The sequence below is a fragment of the Protomyctophum parallelum genome (genome assembly GCF_964188405.1).
Source record: "Protomyctophum parallelum genome assembly, chromosome: 7".
NCBI classification, from domain to species: Eukaryota; Metazoa; Chordata; class Actinopteri; order Myctophiformes; family Myctophidae; genus Protomyctophum; species Protomyctophum parallelum.
The window spans coordinates 23601002-23625299 of NC_139705.1; the positions used below are offsets into that span (position 1 = coordinate 23601002).

General features: G+C 42.9%; 1 protein-coding gene across 1 annotated transcript; it reads right to left on the bottom strand.

Moving 5' to 3' along the window:
• Positions 1–4468: 4468 nt before the first annotated feature.
• LOC310861984 (putative helicase mov-10-B.1) lies at positions 4469–23550 on the bottom strand. The gene is made up of 26 exons (XM_083769719.1): positions 23346–23550; positions 22934–23042; positions 20349–20447; positions 20184–20261; positions 20019–20048; positions 19615–19778; positions 19151–19247; positions 18880–19024; positions 18211–18463; positions 17586–17714; positions 15888–16050; positions 14082–14242; positions 13298–13474; positions 12986–13098; positions 12092–12288; positions 8779–8876; positions 8469–8566; positions 7780–7878; positions 6996–7101; positions 6451–6568; positions 6154–6345; positions 5943–6014; positions 5735–5860; positions 5550–5638; positions 5122–5234; positions 4469–4644 (listed from the first exon to the last, which is right to left on the bottom strand). Exons 1-26 carry the CDS (start codon positions 23480–23482, stop codon positions 4583–4585), a joined length of 3225 nt encoding a protein of 1074 aa, XP_083625845.1. The 5' UTR covers positions 23483–23550; the 3' UTR covers positions 4469–4582.
• Positions 23551–24298: the final 748 nt, after the last annotated feature.

Here is a 24298-nt window from a genome sequence, read left to right on the forward strand (position 1 = left end):
TTGCAACCTGCAGATTTGGATCAAACAAGGGACTGTCACTGAATTAATTTAGCTCCTATGCCACCAAAATGGGGAACGCCCTACCAACAGCCATTAAGTGAATCCCTTGACTCCTTCAAAAAGGCCTTAAGGGCACCTACGGACAGCTGCAATTTGAAACTGGCCCCCGTAAATAAAGTCTGAGTCCCCCCTTTTACCCTTTCTGTAGTGTAGGGTAGGCCTATATGTTTTTCCCTTTTTACTTCCTTTATATGATGATTTCCTTTTTCTCGAAGTGCACGTCTCTAAATGTTCTGATTAATTGAAATGGTGGACCCTATTGTAAACACGTTTAATGTTTAATCATGGTGTCGTCCACAGTAGGCCTAACTTTTATTGTGCTTTCGTTTGAAACGTACCCATTCTGCATACTGTGAATACAAATTTCAATCAATCAATAATAATAACACACACACAACCGACAACCCGCAACTACCAATATTTACAAGCAACTTTACAGAAAACAAGCCCAAAGTAGCTTATAATAAGCGTACATGGCAACCCTGAACAGAACGCCTCTGGCACACACTATAGCAAAAAAGAACCTCCCACACAACGTCGATTTCACATCGGAGCGGCCGCACCCCCCCCACCCCCCCCCCACCCCCCCCCCCCCGCACGCTATTGGCTGCGGGGACGTTTTTCAACCGTTACAAAGAACGGAGGTCCCTGCCCCTTTACGGTTAGAAAATAATGACATCATTATATAAGGAAGGGAGGGGGCCTCCTGTGTGTGTGTGTGTGTGTGTGTGTGTGTGTGTGTGTGTGTGTGTGTGTGTGTGTGTGTGTGTGTGTGTGTGTGTGTGTGTGTGTGTGTGTGTGTGTGTGTGTGTGTGTGTGTGTGTGTGTGTGTGTGTGTGTGTGTGTGTGTGTGTCATGCAGTGTGTCATGCAGGCATACAGTATGAGAGTGCTACTAATAAATGCAGGACTGGACATAGTTATCCATCTCCTGCTTCTCACACACACACACACACACACACACACACACACACACACACACACACACACTGACACACACACACACACACACACACACACACGTATCAATCATTATTTTAAGCAATCCCCAGATGAAAATCTTGTTGGAAAAGTCTTGACAGTATATCAAACTAATCAAAGTCATGCTTCTCAGGGAAAAATGGTCTTTCACAACAAGTCTTAGCTTTATAAGTAGCCCATAACCACAGCGCTGCCACATCAAATTTGAATATGACTTTTTTGTGTACTGGCTCTTTGACAGAACTTTGGGCAGTTCTCTGCCGTTTCCATGGTAATACCCACATAGTTTCAGATAAAAGGAAGCAAAGACCCGTGGAGTACTGATGCTATTTCTGTATGCTAGGGAGAGATATGTGTTCTCAAGTACAGCAGTTCACAGAGAACTCCATATCTCATGGATTTTTACTGTTGACACTGTTGTCTCTCTGTTTCTGTAATCTGTATGTCTCTCTCTCACGCTATTTATATATGTGCTACTCTACTGTATTTACCATCTGGCATAGCTCACATACAGTACTCAGACATGGGGGTGCGTGTACCACACAAATCTGCCATTTAACACAGGATATCCACCCTGACCATGCATGGGCCTTCCCTTAACACACAACATGTGCACCGTCTTAGTGGTATTTGATTGATTGATTGATTGATTGATTGATTGATTGATTGATTGATTGATGAATTTATTAACAGATTGGAGAATTACAGTACATTTCAAGCACAACTCAAAACAAAACTGTTAATTGTGGACGACACCATAAATCATTACACTTGTTTACAATAAGGCCCACCATGTTCAATTCATTATAACAATTAGAGACGTACAAATATACTCTATATAGCAACGAAAACCAGGAAATCATCATAGAGGAGGTAAAAAAGGAAAGAAACAAACATACATACAGTGAGGGGAAAAAGGGGTGGGTGGGGGATTCAGGTTTTACGGGGGCCAGTTTTGAATTGCGGCCGTCCGTAGGTGCCCTTTGAGAGCGGTTTTGAAGGAGTCAAGGGATTGCATGTCTAATGACTGATGTAGGACAAGACGACCACCATAGGCTAGATGCCCCAAGACCACCGAAAATAATTGATTGATTGTGCCGAAACTGGTGTTGCACATGGTTAGTTGCGCTCCCCTGGGTTGTCTTGGTCGGGTTATGGTGCCTTTGATCTTCGTTGACAGGTACATTGGTATCTTGGTATTGTGAAGTATTTAACAGGTACTATTGGAGTATCTTAGTGAAGTATTTAGACATGGTAACTTGGAATTTAGACAGGTACTTGGGTATCTTAGTGAAGTATTTAGACAGGTACATGGGTATCTTGAGTGCTGTAGCGTCCGCCCCCCCCCAATCCTGATAACCCATCCCATATGATACCATCCCTTATGACTGACCGCCCTAAAGTCTTTGCATTGGTTCTGCAATGTTGTTCTTTTTTTCCCCTGTCCCTACATTTTATGAAATGTATGTAGATGTATGCTTTGTTTTTGCTTAAATGTGAGTCGCTCTTGATCAAGAGCGTCTGCTAAATGCCTAAATTGTAAATTGTAATGTCATCACGTATCAGATGGCGGCAATCTCTGATCGTCTGGCTACACAACACTATTTGGTATATGCCACATCGTACATTAATTTCAGTCAGACAACTCTTAGAGTGAATTTAGAATAGGCCTATATATTTATTGAGCAAAATTGAGCATAGATATATGAAGCATAGATTGGCGTCAGGGCCGTCCCTATTTATTCCCTCCCTGTAACATTAACATTTTAGTTAGGTTATAAGCCAAATAGAATTACAGGGAATGAATAAGACCCCCATGCAGGGGGATCTAGAAACAGAGCCTACACAGGTGGATGCTGGGGAGGCGGTGGGGTTTGCTAAAACCTCATGAGCAGCAGGTTAGCAGCAAGCGAGGCAGGGAGACAGCAGCGGCGCATGTCCACACAGCAGGAGAGAAGCCAGGAATAAGCTTTAATGTTTCTAGGGAATAAGCAGGTAGGCAGATAGGTTTAGAGTAGCCGCTCTGATCAGGTAAAGAGTGCATGAGACTAGTCACCTGATCAGGTAGGCTCGCTCACGAGTTGTCTGCCTGAACTAGCCAAGCAAGCTTCGCATCATTAGTACAACAACATGGTCATTGTAGAACATACATTCAATCTTCATATGACCACCGCGCTCTGACTATAGGTGCGCCACCCGTTCAAAACATTTCAAAATAAAGGGTAGTGGCCTGGGTCGCACACACCAAGACTGCAGTTCAAATATAGTTTATTTCATATTTGAAACAAATGGACAAATGTTTCGCCTATCCAGCCGAAACGTTTGTGGCCGCCAGTTGCCCATACATGATGTAGGATCATAGCTAAAGCAAGAACCTACTATCAGTCTAAAACAGTGTAATATAAAAAATAATCTGTACAATATAAATTGATCAAAAATCATTTTAGCCTTTGCATAAGCCTGCAAGGGCTACCTTGGATCTACCGCACTAGTTAGAGTGAAAATGATCGCTTGTGTTGCGAGAATACACAGAAAATCAGAGGGCCAAAAAATGCTGTATCGTTTATTTAAATGCATTTACTACATAGTATACATGGTGAGATAAAAATAAAATCAAAAGGTCAAGCTCATTGTTCCGTTTTCCACACCAAGTTAGTTGAGGACAGTTTCCATTATAAGCTATAGACAGAGATGGTCTTTGATGTTGAAACATGCAGGAATGTTTAGCAAAAGTATTCCTATTCAAGGGGTATTCAGGGTCTTAGAGATGCCTTTAGTTGAGCGGTAGTGTGATTTCCAAGGCCCGTTATAATCGTTATGATTCGCCATGGGTGGAGGTCGGCCTCTCGCCTGAAGCACATATGATAAATTACATATTTAAATATAATATTTAGCGTTGAATAAATATGTTTAATTTCATCCTAGAATCTTTTAATTAATTAATAAGTTATGTTGCAATTTCAAAATAGATTAAGTCTATAAATATCTCTGCATTCAATGACATTCAATTCAATTCATTCAATGACATACATGATGTAATAAAAAACTATGCAATTGTCCTTAGATCTAAATAATTCCTTATAAAAATATCAGTTGTTTCATATTCATAAGAAAATACATACGCTTAGTTTATGCTTATAGGGAAAACAATTTTTACAAGTAGTCTTATTTAACCCATTCTGACCGGGCACCCATTTTGGTGTTGGCATCATGTTATGCTTTAGCTATTGAAAAATAGCAGATCTACAAGCTCATATCGCGCCACCGAGTGGCGCGATACGAGCTTGTAGGTCTGCTATTTTTTGAAAAATCGAAGAACGACTGACATTTTTTTAATCTGATCTCAGGTCAGAATGGGTTTAATCAGACCAGTGTGTGTCCAGTGGAAACCTCGTATGAATCTGATCTCAGGTCAGAATGGGTTAAACAAGACATGCATGGAAAATGTCTCGTTTCTAAATATGGATGAGTCCAGCCTAGCAACTCTGTAGAAGAGCAGGATAATATCTTTATATTGGAACAGGTCCTAAATGTAGTCTCTTTCAATGTTCATTCCTCCACTCTGGGGCCGGCTGCAGCTGAACAACACTCTCCTCCGTCGCCACTGGGGGGTGCCATTCACAATAAGAGAGGACAGGGGGAAGGAAGGAAGGCATTAACAATGGATCAAAAATAAACAGATACATGACTGCATAAGGAAAAGTGTGTGGTCCGTTTGTGAGACTATTCTTGGTTGGACTATGTTTCAGGTTCACCTAGCTGATGGCTGCTCAGGTGGTCATACTGAGGGGGTCAGAGCTCAGGGAGACCTCGACATGTATACTGGGCAGACAGGGCGTGAACAGGTGGCCTTCTGATTAACAGCCTCTCTAACCACCCATGTGTCTGCCAAGGCGCTAGGTGGCAAAGGGATACATTACTTGTCGTAATAATTGCCTGCTCCAAATTAATTAATAAAACTATGGTCTCTACAAAAGGTTAATGAGGTACTTTTTAACGCTAAGAATAGATTATTATAGTTTAAGGATTCAGGTTGGGATTAGGGTTTATTTTTCTTTGCTTTGTGTGACTTGTCTCTCACCTTTAGGCTGCATGTGGATGTAAAGGTCGGCCAATCTGCTCACCACCTCCTCCTCGTCCTCTGTGTGAGGGAAACCAGCATATCCTCCCTCATCACTGCAGTACTGAATAAACCTGGAGCAGAGAAAAGAGTGAAAGAAGGAGAAAGTCAATTCTGTTTCTTTTCTCTCTTGGTTCTAACACTAGTTGTTGCGATCCTATACTCTGAGGGCGAAAATTTGGTGAACTTGGTTTGGTTGTGAGCTTGCAGACCGGCTAGTTTTGGCAAAGGAAAAAGGTAAAAAAGGTGAATTATAATGCCCTGGGTTGACTCTATGAACACTCTACAAATTACATATATATATATAGGGTTTAGCGGTTAATGAAAACCTACATTTGCCAAATGACAATAATTGTATACCGGTAGTTCGATTTAGAGGCAATACCCACCTGGCCCAGGTGGGATCCGTTTTAAGCACTCTGGGGTTTCCCACCACAATCAGAAGGGCTTTGGCTCGGGTCAGCGTCACGTTGAACCTCTGTCAAGTACAAGAAGACAACATGGATTGGCAGGGGCTCATTTACAGACTTTTGTAAACAAGGGTCAGGACCGTAAGTCATTTTATGATCCGCACCTTCACATTCTTCACAAAGCCCAAGCTGAACTGTTGATCGAGCTCAACATATTTGGGGCTGCTGCGGACTGTGGACACCAGGATCACCTTTCTCTCCTGGCCTTGGAACTCCTCTACCGAACCAACCTGATACACACATACACACAAGTCAAAAAGGAGTGGTTTCTGAAACGTCATATTTAATATACAGCCGATGATACCTCCATACCTTAAGGTCCTTCATGTTCATTATTTTCAGGGAGTTTTCCACTGACTTGAGGGCCTTGCGAATTTTCTCCACCTTTATAAATATACAACATTGTGTTTAATTGTGTTGTGTCTTTAATTTACTAATAACTTCTCTAATGACAGTATTATGTAAATGGATATAAGTGGACCAGTCTTTGGTGTTAAATACTCGGATATAGTGTGCCGCAAACCTGTTTTCTGTAAGGGGCAACGATGCCAATGTCTTTTGGCTCAATCTTGGACAGGCCATTCTTGCCCTGCGTCTCAAGGATTTTCTTCAGGTAGTCCATCAACATCTGCACCTCTGCTACGTTGAAGAATGAGGGACTGTTAGCCTCACGCATGTCAATACCCGTCACTCCATGGAAGATCACGGGAAAGTCCTGAAACAAGAGGGCAGGAAGAAGAGATGCATTCAAGAAATATCTCATCAATCCATGCCCGTTTGTGTTTGTGTGCGCTCAGGGAGAAGGCAGGAAAGAAGTTACCATCTTGGGCAGGTGTTCCCATCTACAGTAGGAGTTGCGGATAATCTCATTCGCAAAAACCTGGAGCTCTCCGTCATAGAAGAGTTCATTGGGAATGTTCAGAATGGCAGGGTGGGACCTGGAAAACAGTGTACATACAGAGACTGAAGACTATATACTAAAGACTGAATATACAGAGTAGGACAGAGACAAAAAAAGTGGGCCTACATGCAGGCTACAAGACCAACAAGGGTAGACCAACTATACAAGGTTGAAAATCAGCCATGACCTGCAGGCATACCATGAGTTGGAAATCTCTTAGTAAGTAAATAAGGCGGCCCAGGCGGTGGCGTAACCGTCTGGGCACCCGACTGGTAATCCAGTCGCAGTGTGCCGCGGGTTCAACTCCCGAGCCCGACACGGCCTTTACTGCATGTCATCCCCCCATCTCTCTCCCGTTTCCTGTCAACCTACTGTCTGTCCCTTCAAAAAACCAATAAAAGGCGTAAGCCGCAAAAAAAAGGCTTTTTTTCCCTTTCTTTTTTAACGGAGGTAAATGAACATGCCTGTAGTTTCTTAGCAGTTTGGTGACAAATGGTTTGGCGAACTCTCCGCTCTCGTTCTTGAGGTACAAATCCACATGCTTCATCAGACGTTCCAACAGGGACAGGGCTGCAAGGATACCATAAGTCAACATACAGTCTGTGCATCTTTGACCTGGTCCTACAAAATGGTCCCTAATGAATAGTCTACATCCACCTGTCCACTTTATGCATGCAAATCCACTACGACATGATACATTACATAACCTACTAGAGATGTACTGTACCGAAACCAGTTTTTCCTACCCATAACTAGGGCTTTAAGCAACTATTCAACTTGTCGACAAGTAAATCCACTACTTGACATTGTTGGTATTAGTTGACTAGTTGATAAGAAAGAAAGGCCTCAAGATCAGATAGAATGCTAGATTATAGTCACCAATGTACACAGTTTTTAAATGTAAATTCTTTTTTTTCCTTCAAGTTTCTGTAGACTCTTTTACATAATAGGTAGTTAACTACCTAGTTTACTTGTCGACTAGTCTGTTAACTACCTAGTCGACTAGTCTGTTAACTAACTAGTTTACTAGTAAACTAGGTAGTTAACCGACTAGTAAACTAGGCAACTAGTAAAAATCACTAGAAGTGAAAGCCCTACCCATAACTTGCATAATGCGTAGGCTATTGGTCGATATAGAGATACCAGTGTGTATTTAATATTTGTACACTCTCAGATATGGTGTGTGTGTGTGTGTGTGTGTGTGTGTGTGTGTGTGTGTGTGTGTGTGTGTGTGTGTGTGTTATTTACTCATGCCATGCTTCATTGCCAGTGGAGATCGGACAATAGGGCCCAGCTGGTTTGGATCTCCAGCCAGTACCAACTGAGTAGACGTCGTCTGGAGCAGACCTAAACACATGGGAAAAAAGAAGAAAAAAAAACACTTCATCACTGCGAATACACCCCCTGCAACGCGTGCGTGCGTGCGTGCGTGCGTGCGTGCGTGCGTGCCCCAAAGGTCCAGAAACTGAGAAGTAAAGTGTTTGTCGGCTACCTCTTTTCACAAACAAAAACTAAATAAATCAATATAAACTAAGCTATGGTGACTAAAACTAAGAAAGACTAAAAATATTGAATATTTCATTAACATAATAAAAAACTAGACAAAAATGTCAGGGAGGGCCTAGTGGAGAAGAGTTCCAGTAGACCTAAAAGACAAGTCGTTTTATGTTTGCTTGTGCACCTGTGTTGTGCTCTGAAAATAGCAGATCTACAAGCTGCAATGAGCTGTGAGCTTGTAGATCGAGAGTGTAAAACCAGCCATTACACCACCATCAAGGCCCGCCAAAAAGCATTTGTCGACAAAATCTTATGATATTTAAAAAGAACTAGACTAAACACTAAAACATTTCAGATGACTAAAATATTACTAAAACTAAATGGAATTTTATTCAAAAGACTAAACTAAATCAAAATGTGTGTGTGTGTGTGCTCCTAACCTGCCAGAGGGAGGATGCACTCCGTCTCCATAGCTTGACCTGCCTCATCCACAAATATGTGAGTGAAATGTCCTGGGGGAACGCCTCCCGTCACCAGTCTAGAGACGGCATTGGCATTAAAGCAGGGTTTAATGATTAAAGGACAGTGCATATTACAGCTAGCAAATCAGAAACATGATTTTCTTTTATAGCTTATAACTGCGATTAAGTTGTTGTAGTTTCACTGGCACAGAAATAGCTTCCGTAAACTGAATTTGGGGAGAGTGATGGTTCTGGTTTGTGCTGTAAATAGAATTTAGCATCGGTTTACCGTCCAGCAGTCAGCAACGTGGTCACCACGATCTTATACTGCATCAGAACGTCTGTACTGGGAAACACAAAGCTGTCCCCCTCTAGGTTACAGCATCCCTGTTCAAATGAAAAGGTGTTATACTGCATCAATTTACAATTTAGGCATTTAGCAGACGCTCTTGATCCAGAACGACTTACATTAAGCAAAAAAAACAAAAGCATGGCATACATCACATATATAGAAAGTAGTTATCATGAAACATGTATAATATAAACTAAGAACGTAACAGTTGAGTATCTATGTCAACTATACATACTATATTATATATTATACATGTGTACTATAAAGTGCTATGACTACATAAAATGCAATTCTAGTGCTGTCTACATAACGAGCTATACATCTGTCTAAAATACTATCCAAGTCTACATAAAGTGCTATCTAAAGGGGCTAGGCTAGGGCAAGTGCTACGGGCCATGGTGGAGTCTGAAGAGGTGGGTTTTCAGATTACGGCGGGAGATTGGGAGTGAGGCTGCAGTTCTGACTGTGATGAGAAGTCCATGGTTTTAGTGCATTCCATCAGAGCGTCTGTACTAGGAAACACAAAGCTGAAAAAAAAAACTTAATCCCTATACACTTCACTGAAGTGTATAGGCTACTGATTGTTGTAGACTACTGTATTGTCCAATTGTCAAATGTCAAGAACAGGGACAGTCACACACTATGTTTGCAGTTCCTGTGTGGAGTGACATTGCCCTCTACTGGCAACACTAATTCTGCAACCAATGACCAAGTTTTAGAAATAATATAACTAAAATTAAATCTTATATACCTGCATGGAAGATGTAACAATATTACATTATTATCTGCTAGTTTTGCAAGATTTTAACAACAACGTTTGAACAACTTGTGAAATGGCACATTCTGCAGAACATGAGTTATTTTACTTTTGGTGCTTTTACGTATATTTTGATGCCAATAGTTTAGTACTTTCACTCAAGTAAAATAAATACAGGACTTTACTCTGTAACAACAGTGTCACAATATTGCTAGTTTTACTTGTACAGTACAATAACCTTGACAAGTTGTACTGACCAGCAGTTGTGGTTTTCAAAATTTGTTAAAATCTTGCAAAACTAGCAGATAATAATGTAATATTGTTACATCTTCCATGCAGGTATATAAGATTTAATTTTAGTTATATTATTTCTAAAACTTGGTCATTGGTTGCAACAAAGCTAGTTAGCAAACTGCCCTCCCACTCTGGGCGTTTTGGTGTAGAGCACATCAAAGCCTTCTACAAAAACCTTGGTGTTTGTAAAGATGATTTCAAAATGGCAATGGTAACAACCGAGGAGGTACTTAAAAAACTGAGTGCCCTCCAACCCCACAAGGCCACTGGCCATGACAATATCCCCTCCAAATTTCTCAGAGACTCAGCCTTTTCCATAGCTCCAGTCATACTCATCACCCACATAGTTAACCTCTCCATCAAACAGGGACAGGTCCCCCAAGATTTTAAACTGGCCAAAGTAACCCCCTTGTACAAAAAAGGGAGTAAATTAGAACCCGGCAACTACCGCCCTATTTCTATTCTAAGCTCCATCTCGAAAGTGATGGAAAAAATAGTCTATGAACAGGTTGAAAAGTATCTTGCCACTAATAAATTGCTGTACGAGTTCCAATCTGGTTTCAGAACATCCCACTCCACTGACACATGCCTCCTCTATTTGAGCGACCACATCAAACACGAGGTGGACGCTAGAAAATACTGCGGCATGGTCATGCTGGACCTCCAAATGGCTTTTGACACCGTGAACCACTCCATACTGGTTAACAAGCTTAAAGCTATTGGTTTTGATAGCACATCAGTGAGCTGGATGCAATCCTACCTGGAGGGGAGAGAACAGATGGTGGAGGTGAACGGAACACTGTCCCCTCCCCTCCCAGTGAGCTGTGGCGTCCCACAAGGAAGCATACTAGGGCCTTTACTGTTCCTAATATATGTTAACGACATGACTTCAGCTTGTGACTGCAACTTGTTCCTGTTCGCAGATGACTCAGCACTGCTGGTCTCGGACAGGTTGAAAAGACCCTCAGCTCTGAAGTCGGTAGAATCTGCACCTGGCTCGCTGATAACAAACTATCCTTACACCTGGGAAAAACGTAATCCATCCTCTTCGGATCAAATAGTAATCTCAGCAAGGCAGATGGCTTCTTGGTTAGAGTGGGTGACAATATTATCACACGAAAAGATCAAATTACCTACCTATAGGTTCCATCCTGGAGGCCAATCTTTCCGGTGATAAAATGGCCACCAACGTAATCAAAAAAGTCAATCAAAGAACAAGATTCCTTTACAGGATCTCCTCACTGGTCAGCAAAAACACCTTGAAGACCTTAACAGGAGCCCTCGTACAAGGTTTCTTTGACTATGCATCCACCTCTTGGTACCACAGCACCTCAAACGCCCTTAAAACAAGGCTCCAGACCTCCCAAAACAAACTGGTCAGGCTCCTACTTGGCCTCACCCCCCGAACCCACCTCACCCCTGCCCACTTTGACAGGCTGGGATGGCTTAGGGTCGACGACAAAGTACAGCATCTTGCAATGGGTCTGGTCCACAAGATTCGATACACCACCAAGATACCCATGTACCTGTCTAAATACTTCCTTAATGTAAACGAAGTCCACACCCACAACACCAGAGGGAGTGCAACTAACCATGTACAACCCAGATTCGGCACAAACAAGGGACTAAATTATTTTCGCTCCTATGCCACCAAAATGTGGAACGCCCTACCAACAGTCATTAAGACATGTGAATCCCTTGACTCCTTCAAAACCGCTCTCAAAGGGCACCTACGGATGGCTGCAATTCGAAACTGGCCTCTGTAAAATCTGAATCCCCCACCCCGCCCCATTTCCCCTCACTGTATATGTATCTTTTCCCTTTTTGCTTCCTATATGATGAATTCTTTCCCCTTTTTGCTTCCTATATGATGAATTCTTTCCCCTTTTTGCTTCCTATATGATGAATTCTTTCCCCTTTTTGCTTCCTATATGATGAATTCCTGTTCTGTTCTTTAGCTACATAGAAGTGTCTATTTGTATGTCTCTAAATGTTTTGATGAATTGAACAATGTGGACCCTGTTGTAAACAAGTGTAATGCTTAATTGGGTCATCCACTCACAGTTAACAGTCTTTGTATTGAGTTTGTGCTTAAAATGTACTGTAAATTCTACAAACTGTTAATAAATATTTCAATCAATCAATCAAAACAGTACTGAGTCAGTACCTATACTGTTAAAAGTATACAGTACTACTGACCAGGAGTTGTATAGGGACGTCTCTAGGGTCCCGGCTGCTGGCATACATGCGGAAGACCTTGTGCTTGTCCACATGCTCCACGATCTTCTTACAGAGGAGGTCAGTGGCACTGTTGGACGGCGCACAGGCCAGGATGTGGCAGGAACCATGGGTCTTCTCGATCTGCTTGATGGACTCAACCACGGTCACCGTTTTGCCTGACAAACACAAATTCTGTAATTTCATGCACAGATCATATCTTGACATCTTATGTCATCCTACCTTTTGTCAGCTCATAATATCACAACAACCCCTCTCTTTTAATTAATTTACTTTTTTTGTATTTTTTCTTCAGTATTGTCTCTGCATTGGGGAAGAGTGGGTGGGCATAGTGGGCTGGGAGGGAAATGAGGGGTGCCTATCCCTATGTATTAACAAATGTGGGGATTTTTTTTTAAACCCAATACAAATATTTAAATAAATAATATCACAACAACAAAGACAAAATGAAGCTAGAACTAAACTAATTATTAAGTTGTTAAAACTAAAATTGAAATCTAAATAACAATTTACTCATAATCTTGATCCCTAAAAGTTGGTTCGGAAATGGAACCGAAAAATACTTCTTCTGGCCCTGAAGTGGGAGCCAAAGTGGGCATGTCACTATATTGACGCACATGTGATATAAAGTTATTTTGGTGGAAAAGTACCTGTACCAGGTGGTCCATGTGATATAAAGTTATTTTGGTGGAAAAGTACCTGTACCAGGTGGTCCATGTGATATAAAGTTATTTTGGTGGAAAAGTACCTGTACCAGGTGGTCCATGTGATATAAAGTTATTTTGGTGGAAAAGTACCTGTACCAGGTGGTCCAAACACCACATGTGATATAAAGTTATTTTGGTGGAAAAGTACCTGTACCAGGTGGTCCAAACACCAAATAGGGAGCCGGTTTAGAAGACTGTGCCACAATGTGTTGTACGGCTGCATACTGCTCTGGGTTGCCTTCCAGCTGTCTGTCAAATAGACTAACAGAGGCAACGGGAAGTTAATTCCTTTCAACTAGAACGACACAATTAAAATTTACATTTTAAAGGACCACGATGGAAAAAAGCTTAGTTTCCCTGCGTTTTATCCTTTTGACTGTGGTGGGAAAACACGTTTCTTTTCATACATATCGTACGTTGACGGTAAAGAAAGAACATCTCAAATCAAAATGCAGCAGACCTGAGCGTGGGCAGTTTTAGTTGCTGGTCTGAGGGTGTGTGCGCAGTGGGAAACAGCACCTCCAACAGGCTGTGTTGAGACACCAGGTCTATGGCTCTGTGCTGGAGACGCATGGTCATACGGTTGATCGTGAACTCCACACTGAAACTCATGCCGTCCACCAGGGTGGCTAGCAGCCTGGAGGGAAAAGACAAGCCAGACATGCATGGAAATTAGGGTCGCAACTACCCTTATTTTTTATCCCACTATTTTGCAACCTCTTTTTTCACCCAGTGATTATCTAATGTAATCTTGGGCACTATACACTTCCTCTGCCAACCGCAGGGGGACAGCGAACTGACCTCATGCTTCTATCTACAGTATGCATGAGGAGTCCAAGCTGCTTCTTTTCACCTGACGGGGGAGAGTTTCACCGGCCGGATGTAGCGCGTGGAAGAACACGTTATTCCGACCAGTTCCTTTCCCCTCCATCATGCGCTCCCGCTGGCCAGGGGGAGGTAGTTTAGAGACCAGGATTGCTGCACGTTGTTTGTGAGGGTACCTACGCTAGGGGACACGGGGAGAACATGCAAACTCCACACAGAAAGGCCCTTTCGCCAACCCTGCCTCAGGTATGGGCACTGATGGCGCAGAGGAGAGAACACGCCCCCAGTGCCCACAGCATCCCCAGCGGGAATCGAACCCAGGACCTTCTAGCTGTGAGGCGACAGCACTACCGACTGCCCCCGCAACTACCCATTATTGAACGGACATCAAAACGTTCCGAGTTCCTCTTGGTTCTTACTTGGCGCTGAAGCCCAGTTTCACCTGTTCCTGCTCCACACGGTGGATGTAGCCCCGGTACTTTAACACTTCCCCCCCAGCACCTCCTGCCTCGCCAGAAGGCCTCACCAGCAGCTGGTCCCCACGCAGCAGGGAGGGCCGGTTCTCAGACACCCCTGGAACCTGAAGGGACAGACAGGTATGTACACAGTGGTGTAAAGCAGGTGGTTCTCAGACACCCCTGGAACCTGAAGGGACAGACAGGTATGTACATAGTGGTGTAAATCAGGTGGTTCTCAGACACCCCTGGAACCTGAAGGGACAGACAGGTATGCAAGTACACAGTGGTGTAAAGCAGGTGGTTCTCAAACCTCAAAAGTCAAGGACCACCAAATTGGTAACACTTAAAGATTGTTTTTTTTTTTAAATACTCAAAAATAGCAGATGTACTCTTCTTGAGTAATTTGACAGCTTTAGTCACTAAAAGTTACTTTGCTGATTTTGATTATGAATAGTCAATAAAAATAAATAAGCTTGCAGAAAAATAAAATGGGAGATTCCAAATTCATAGTACTACTTCCACCACCTGACCACCAGATAAATTGGTTTAAAATAAAAATTGGACTCCGTCCCAGTACATTATGAGATTACAGATTATGTCTCGTTTATTATTAATTGAATACACAGAAACACAATGTAACCAAGCCTCTAGGCCTATAGGGCCTTTTGTTTTAACCGTTTAACAATCATTGGTTGTACTCATAGACTGTAAAAAATATGGACAAAGCGTTCCCCGGGTCTAACATGAACGTAAAATGAAGCCTGAAATCCCTTGCATGTAAATCGCCATCTTTCTAGATCCGTTTTGGACCAGCTGGCCATTGGCTGGCTCCGTTTGGGTCCAGCTGGCCATTGGCTGCCCAGACAACGAGGCGGGACTTCCCCCCTTCTTCTCCGTTGGTTTTTATTTTGACTCGAGTGGGAGGAGAAGACTCTTGAGTGGGAGGGGAATCCCGATCATAGACGGTAACGGTAGCCACGCCCCTCAGAACATACGCGACTTTATGGTCATTATTTTAATTAATGGGACCATAATTTTCCAAAAAGAATATTATGACATTAGAAATGAGACTTTAAACTAGTGACTGGAAGAAGAAAGTATTCATGACCATGTTTATTAAGGTAATACAGTCTAGGTGAAGTTGGGCCAAAATACATGGGCCTCTATGGAGCTATGGGGCTTTTTGGGTCCAGTCCAGCGCCACAACAGGCCATTATATGAACTACCGATTTCAAATGAGGCTTCACGAAATATCTGGCTGACTGCCCCCCTGGTTGTACTACAGCAATTGCAAACTGTTAACACGGAGGCGGAGCCCGCCAGAACCGTAGTAACCGTAGGATTAAATGAGTCATGCAGCCTGCCAGAACCGTAGCCTACGTTTTCCAGGGTTTATATTCTTTAATCCATGTTTTTATCCGATCGAAATGTTAGCTGCCGCTCGTTAGCATAACAGTCAAAGTGGGGCAGTGGCCGTGGCCATTTTGAAGATGCGCGCACCCACTTGCACTCTATGTGCTGCTTTCGATGGCCTGCATCTCCAAATCGGCGCAATGAATGTCGTTTCTGGTGAAAACAAGGTTTTTGGCCGGGTTTTTTCACCACCGACCGAGAGAACAACCACTGGTCAAGACACCACACACAGCATTGTAACATATTTGGCTCTTCGAAATAAGGGTTGCGCACGATAAAACCGCGCTAGAGAGATTACTTAATCCTGGCGGTCAAACGGTGTTAATAAATCAATCAATCAGCATGAATACTCACAGCAAGAGCGATGAGTTTCTGGTCGTGCTGGTCTCTGATCAAGGGAGTTTCCGCCATGTTGAATTTCTTCATGTCCACAGACATTTGAAGCTCTTCCAGGTATAGAAGCATCTGGAACCTCTCGGTGTAGTTCTGTCTGCTCAGGGGACTCTCCAGCATGGCCCTAAGTAACAAGGGATCAAAGGATTTCCAGACTTTGTGTTTTAAGCATTATGTTATAGGCTACTTTAGCTATTGAAAAATAGCAGATCTACAAGCTCATAACGCGGCACCGAGTGCAGCGCTACGAGCTTGTAGGTCTGCTATTTGTTATCGTGAAAATGTGGCACAAATCTTTGAATATATATTCTTTCACCGCAAACATTTTTAACTCAAATCTTTGCTTCTGGGGGGTCCCTGGAACAACATATTTTCAGATGGGGGTCGATGGCCAATTGCATATCATTTTTGGAGTCCTTGACATTAACATGGAATAGTTTGAGCACCACTGACATAGAAACATAGGTTTTTCAGAAAGACATGCCTAAATGGGTTAACAAGCACAGTGGCATTGCATTCCATCAGGGGCCCAGCCCAAAGCATTATTGAATTGAATGAATGAGATGCATGCTTTTAATAAATAGTACACAGAACTTTGTGATAAAGACATGCACTCCACGCAGTATACTTTTTCTCCTTTGTGCCGATACAGATGGCGTTGTTTTAGGCATGGTTTAATATCCGACTGGATGGGGGAAGGTGCAGTGATGCGGCAATCGTTTCAATAAGAAAACGTCAATCCCCAGACAAGCAACAACAAATTGCCCAGAAATGTGTGTTGTATCCTCGTGTGATCAAAACTAAACAGCTTTAATGAAATAGAAGACTTTTTCGTCCGGATAGGTTTATACAACTGGGAAATAATGTCATAAAAAGATACTGTTTCAGAGTTGTAACAAGTAACGTATACTGAATACTGTGATTACTTAAATACTATATTGACCCTAAAAGAAATTCCAGGTGCATTAGACATTGACAAAGCTGAGTGCTAAGGTCCAATGTACCCTGAGTCTCAGGTACACATTCCTCACCTGCATAGTATGACGACAAGATTATGGTAGTGTCACTACTTAAATATCGAGTGTTATTGAAATGCTGTCTTGGGACAGTCTGAATAACAAAAGTATTGATACATAACAAAAAGTATCTATAGGATACTTTAAATATTTATAGTTACTACATTTATTAATATTGTTCTATTGTCGGTATTAACATACTTTCAGCTAGACCTGCGCCGCCCATTCCACAGTGGAACTCGTGCTCTAGCACTTTGCCATCTTGACTCTCACATGAGAGAGAGTTGTTAAGTAACTATGCGGGTGAGAGAGAGAGCGAGGGTCACATGTGTGGGAGGATATGCTGTGTCTTCTTGAAGTGTGCTGTAAACACTGTAACCATTTGAGTGAGGGCTAGGGCAACTTATCACATTGTCAAGTCCATATCAATTATGAAATGGACTTGACAACTTGTGCAAGCCCAAATAAGAAACTACATTTTACAAACAAGCCCAAAAACCTGCCATTTAGAAGCAACTTTACAGAAGAATAAGCCAAAGGTCACTTATAATAAGCAAACCTGGCCGCAGCACTTTCCCCGTTTTGTTCAGTAAAGCCACTCTCAGCAAAACAAGTCGTTTTCCTATTCTGGCTCTAAACTTACCGAGCATCCAGAACTTCTTTCCTGTGAGAGGTGAGGCTGGGGTGTTTGTCCATGAGTGTCAGATCTCTCACATATTGTGGTATCCTGTAGTTGGTCAGAGCGACCACATGTTCAAGGCTCCCTGAAGGACTGGGTGAAACGGAAGGAAAAGAGAACAGTGAGAAACAAGAAAACATTTTATTTTAGGAGTGAAAGGCAGGTTCTGTCCAATCATCACGCTTAGGCTATAGGTGACATAGGTATCGGCAATTGTTGTGCAGCTGATGTGTCCTGATGTTTTAATCACTTTCAATTTGGCATAACTAATTTGGGCATGTTATTATAGGCCTTACTAGTTACTGCATCTACAAGCTCACAACACATTGTGCTGTGAGCCTGTAGATCTGTTGATTTTGACATTTTTTATAGGGCTAGTGGTTACATTTCAGTTTATTATGTTTTATTATAATTTTTAATTTCACATTTTCTCAAAAGCTGAGTTCATTTTATTTTATTATTTGAACATTTTGCACACAAAATATTGATCAAAACATTGGCTAGGATTCTCCAAACATCGGGATCCGACCAAACGATCAGGCAATCAGTTCGGGCTCTGTTCAAGATCAACATTACAGAAGTCTCCTACCATTCAGGACGCTGGCCATCCTCGATGGGACACCGAGGCTCTGCGGTCAGGCCAGCCATGGAGCGTGGCTTGTAGGGGGCTGTTGGAGCCAGCTCTCTGGCTAGAGAGGTCGAATGCTGGGCCTCTATGAAGCGCACGATGTGGAAGGACCTGGAGGAGGGCAGCAGGTCCGCTTTGAACTCAAAGGCCAGGGTGGCTGGATAGAAGCCCACCTGGCTGGAGTGAAACAGGACCTGGATCTCATAGCTAGCACCTGAGGGCAACACGGAAGAGGAGGACACGTGGATTGTGAGCCAATGATAATAAACACGTCATCTCAAATATAATAGCCAATGCAGTTATGAAAGTCAAAATAAAACCCATTCTGGACTTTACCTCCAATTTGGCAAATATGTATTTCCGGGAGGTAAATCTGAAAGCATCCCACAGACAGAACACTCTCAAACTCGCCATATGAGTCTTATCAAAGATAATTAATTTAGGAAGAACTTTGCCACTATAGAGGCAAATGGTACACAAAATGGTCTCCTAATTTGCTTGCTGGGACAGAGAAAGATCGAGAACTGAAAATGTCCATTGTAGAATCAGAATGTTGGGAATATTGTGTAGCCTGTGACGCTTGGCCCAATATTTAGTTCAGTGAACATTGTGCGTGCGTGCGCCCCTTGCCTGGTCCAATCTGAAGTGGATTGCTTCGGGATACATTCTGTTCATCTTTGAGGCTAAAGTAGCTGCTGATGCAATGCAGTGCAGAATAGTAGGTGAAGTACACTGGGCTGGAGCCAGAGTTCTCGATGTAGAGTCGGGCCACATACTGTTAAGAGATGTAGCAAAGTCAATTTCATTGTTAATCAACTTTTCAATGTAGTTCAAATGAGTCACTTCAAGGTCTTAGCAGTAGCACACATACTGTTCTTTTAGTACTTTTGCCAGACTTTACCTCATGCTCGCCCTCGACATGGAAGCGCAATGTGCCATCCTTCAGCTCGTGATCTGATGTGATGGTGATGCCGCAACGATCAGAGATGAACTGAGCCCTGCACGGTTGAGAGATCAGAGACATAGGCAGGGCTGAGCAATATATCAATATTATATATACCAGTAGATATCTGGGATTTTGGACATGATGATATTGTCATATGGTTCCACTTACTTGTAGGGTCCATTTTGAACCCCCTCAAGTAACCCAGAGGACCCCTGGACCTCACTTTGAGAACCACTGCCATAAATGCAACACTGTGTATGATTGAATTTGTGTTGATCAAAAATTATAATGAAGGCCAAAAATGATATGGATTTATCAAAATATAGGAATCCTTAAAAGGAACCATAAAGGAACTGCCTAAAGGATCCCAATCACACTGTGCAGTACATGTGCAGTACATGTGCCTATAATGGTCTTACTTGTCAGCGGCAAGTCTGTCCATGAGGAGCCGGGCCAGCTTCCTGCGGGCTAGAACACCCGTCTCTGCATCACCACCAGGGCTGGCTGAGGTTCCCAGCGGCTCAGCAGAGGACCTCGGTGCAGGGCTGCAGTCCACTGGTCTTGCTGGACTCAGGGTGGACACCTGGGCAGTGGACACCTGAGCACTGGACACCTGGGCACTGGACACCTGGGCACTGGACACCTGTGTACTGGACACCTGGGCACTGGACACCTGTGTACTGGACACCTGGGCACTGGACACCTGGGCACTGGACACCTGTGTACTGGACACCTGGGCACTGGGCACCTGTGTACTGGACACCTGGGCACTGGACACCTGGGCACTGGACACCTGAGCACTGGACACCTGGGCACTGGACACCTGGGCAGTGGACACCTGGGCAGTGGACACCTGGGCACTGGACACCTGGCCACTGGACACCTGGCCACTGGACACCTGAGCAGTGGACACCTGAGCAGTGGACACCTGAGCACTGGACACCTGGCCACTGGACACCTGAGCACTGGACACCTGGGCACTGGACACCTGGGCACTGGACACCTGGGCACTGGACACCTGAGCAGCAGGGCTGCAGTTCATTGGTCCTGGACTGAGGGTGGACACCTGGGCACAGTGGGCAGGGCTGCAGTTCACTGGGCTTGCTGGACTCAGGGTGGACACCTGGGCAGTGGACACCTGGGCAGTGGACACCTGGGCAGGAATGCAGTTCACTGGTCTGGGACTCATTGTGGACATGGCCATGTGTGTTAATCCCGGCAGGTGCCATTGATCCTGATGTAACATTCTCTCCTGAAGCAAAAAACAAATAAATAAATGTATTAGTATTATTATTACTAGTCCTTACCCTCTGAATATATGAACAGCAAATGATGTTCAGTGTGGGTAATGATCTTGAGAAGTTGGGTTGGGCACAAAAGTATGCTAATAGAGATGGATGGATGGATGGATGGATGGACGGACGGATGGATAGATAGATAGATAGATAATGTTGCTGGGTGTCCAACCGATAACCCTAACTGCTGAACCGATCAAATAAAAACAAAAGCCTATGGGGCACCCGCACTCTTCTAACTTCTTCCCTGTTATTAGCCTATACTCCTGAGCTGGGGGGAGGGGGGCAAGTGGACTGTAGGCCATACGAATTCCGAGAGAAAAGTACCTGAAATGGAGTTGTAGATTTTCCTATTCAAAGTCAAATTTCTTTCACAAATAAATGCTGTAATACAATCATAAGTACACCATTGGTAAATTTGGTGGTAATATTCTGCATATAAATGAAGTTATTGAATATTTTAACTTTCGGTGTTGCACTTTGTAGACTGTCCCTAACATCTCAGCTAACCGTCTGCTGCCCATAGAGATGCATATAATCTATTAAACTCGGAGGTTGGCTTTGGTGTTTGTAATTAAAGCAGGGCACATTTAGACTGGAGGACAGGGCTGTGTGGCACTAGGTTCTGTGAGACTGTCCGTGCGCCGTGGCGTTTTGAGAAGGTCTAAGCGAGCAGCAGTCTTGCTCTGTGCTAAGGAAGTGTACAGACAGAATGACAGACAGCGTTCGGTCAATTTAGTGTAGATTATTATTTTTATCATCAATATAGTCAAGCATGATTGCTTGAAGCATATAATGGGGTACAGCATATAATGGCAAAAGTCCACCATAGACATGTTATTATGAGCTACTTTCGGTCAATACATTCTGTGCAGGTGATCATTTTCAAAGTGTTGGAGTTGGGTAGCGCTCGTTGGAAATCACTCAACAGTTCCGCGTACCACCCGGTTTGAAATTGCACATAATGCAGGAGGCAGAAGGAGGTTGCATTGTTGAAAACGAGTGCTTCCAAAAACACTTCATTTACAAAAATAATCACCTGCAAAGTAGCTCATAACATGTCTATCTATGGTGGATGGAACTGATATTTCCTGTACTTGCAGGGAGCTGTCAGTGGGATGTATAAGCAGCTCTGTTTGAAGAGGCCTTATAGTTTAAAATAGAATTCCACGCTAGAAGGCTTTCTTACCTTTATTTGTAGTTGTTACGTCCCCAACAAAGAGGTCCAGGTGTTTTTTTGTGCAAAAGCGCATTATTGGCCATTTCCCCTACCATAAGCCTTCAATGAATTGAATGGGGCTATGGGGTTAATTGTGCTAATTTGCTTATTTCCATCGCAAAAGAAATTTGAGCGATTGTATCCTCTCTTCATAATGTAAATAGTATCCCAAGTGGCACACTTTACTACTTATTTTAATGGAAATAAGCGAATTAGCACAAAAACCCAACCCCCATTGAGGGCTTATATTAGGGGAAATAGCAAATAATGCACTTTTGCACAAAATAACACCTGGACCTCTTTGGTGGGGACATAACTACAAATAAAAGGTAAGAAAGCATGGAATTCTCCTTTAAAGGATCTATATCTTGCCTTAAGCGCTAGGGGGAGGGAGTTGTGAACTAGTCAGTAGCTCGAGCCCAGTGTTTAGCTATAGCAGCCTACCTCCTTCTTATATAGACTCCAAATCCACAATAAAAATGACAATGATTGTTTGACTTCCTCATTTACACAAATACTCTTGACAAAGTGATACATGTCCCTTATTTGATCAACAAATTCCAATGCTAAGTTGGAACTGCAGAGCAGCTGTCAAATGATTCATCTGGTGTTGGGCCTAACAATAGCCTTGGCAAAAAGGGTTCCTACAAATTAACATCAATCAGCTGAATTGAAAGCCATGAAAGACTGAAACTGCTAGTATGTGCCATGACTGCTTTGTACTAAAAATGAAAATATTGTCAACAAATGCATTAAAGATCAAGAAGAGACAGCCGCTCACCCAGCTTAAAGATTCTAGTAAGCTGCTGGACTGTAAATCTTTTAACACAAGGAGAGGATATCCACACACTTGGGCCCAGTGTATATGCCCTCACTTTATTTTCTGTCCTTCACCTGAGCCCTCAAAATAGATGGGTAGGAGAAATAAACTTCACATCCCCTTCCCTTCATCAGCTGTATGCGGCACACCTGTGCGCACACCCTACGTGGAACACTTCCTCCTGGGAATTGTAGTTTTACAAATAGGAAACCTTAGTAGACTGAACAAAGGGAAAATGTGCACAGACGACTGTCGTGAAGCTCCATTTTCATAGAAACAGTCAGAGATGGAATCAGGAAGAAACAATCATGCAGTTTGTGATTGTAATTGTTTTTTATCCAGTGTCCTATTACGCCACGTTGAAAACCATCCGCATCGTAACGTGTGTGTTTGTGTGCGTGTACCTTGGGATTGAATATTATATTGGGTCCACATATCAAGGCTTTCTTGGACTTGGACCTTGATAGACTAAAGATGATACTGCCAAGAGGAGGGTCCTTGGCCCCACAGTCCCTTCAAGGAGAGAGAGAGAGACATAGCAAACTGATATCCAATCCTATAGTCCTTTTTTAAACCAGGGTTGAACCAAAGTTCAGTAGAAAATAGAATAAGAAACTAAGAAAACTAAATTAAAAAGCACAAGAAAAATACTTGCATAGATCATAAGTTATATAAAAGAAAGACACCAATTGATAATGCACCATAATAACTAAGACAATTGTATATCCCAGTCATCATATAAAACATATATACTATGTACCATTATATAAATTTATACTATGTACCATTATATTGGCCTAGTGTAGGTTAATTTACCTGCTTCTAAATTCGTTGTTGTAGATCTCTGTCAGCTGCTTTCTGTCAGCAATGTGTCCACGTCCAGTTTCCTCCAGGTGCTCGATGAAGTCGTGGCCAACATTCTGCTTCTGTTTCATTGTCATTTTTCTCGCCATCGTTTTGATGAAAATAAATAAATAAAATTAAATAAAGGATAAATATCGAATAGAGAAGCCCTCTGGCATCAACCTTTACGTTTAAGTAGTCTTGGACTAATGAGGGGCAAAGCTGTCTTTTATATCCAGTAAACTGGCTGTGAGCCAGGTGACGCCTACACAGTACTGTGTGTGTCTAGATTTAATATAGTGAATGACATTCTTCCTGTAGGTTGTATAATTGTCTGGAAAATGAAACTGACAAGACCAGATAATTCCACTTACCAGGGCAGTGTCTTGGGTGTACAGGGTTTGATGGGTTATGGCCATGTATGGAGCGTGTCTTGACAGGGTTTAATGAGGTCAGATCAACATATGGAATGTCAGAACAGTTCACCTCCATATATGGAGATATAAGGGTGGCAGCGGGGGCATGCAGTGTCTTGAGTGTACAGAGTTTGATGAGGGCCCAGGTAGGGCCGAGCCTTAATCTTCGGGCCTGATGAGAATTTTAGTTTTCGCTGGCTGCCGCTGCACTAATAACTGTCTACAGCTTGATGGACAGGTATCAGTCAAAAGGGAGACATCGAAGAGGAAGGGCGGCTGGGGAAGGGTCAACATATGTAACAGGTCTGCTCCATATATGGAGGATCTAAGGGTAGGAGGTTTGAGGTCAGATGTAGAGTTGCTGGCCGGCTACATACTGTATATGCAGATCTAGGTGATGATCCAACTCTTCTCCATGTATAGCTATCCAGGGTATGATGAGGTCAGTTTCGTGATCTTCATATATGGAGACGGGCATATATGTGGTGGCGTGATGTGTCACAAGACGTG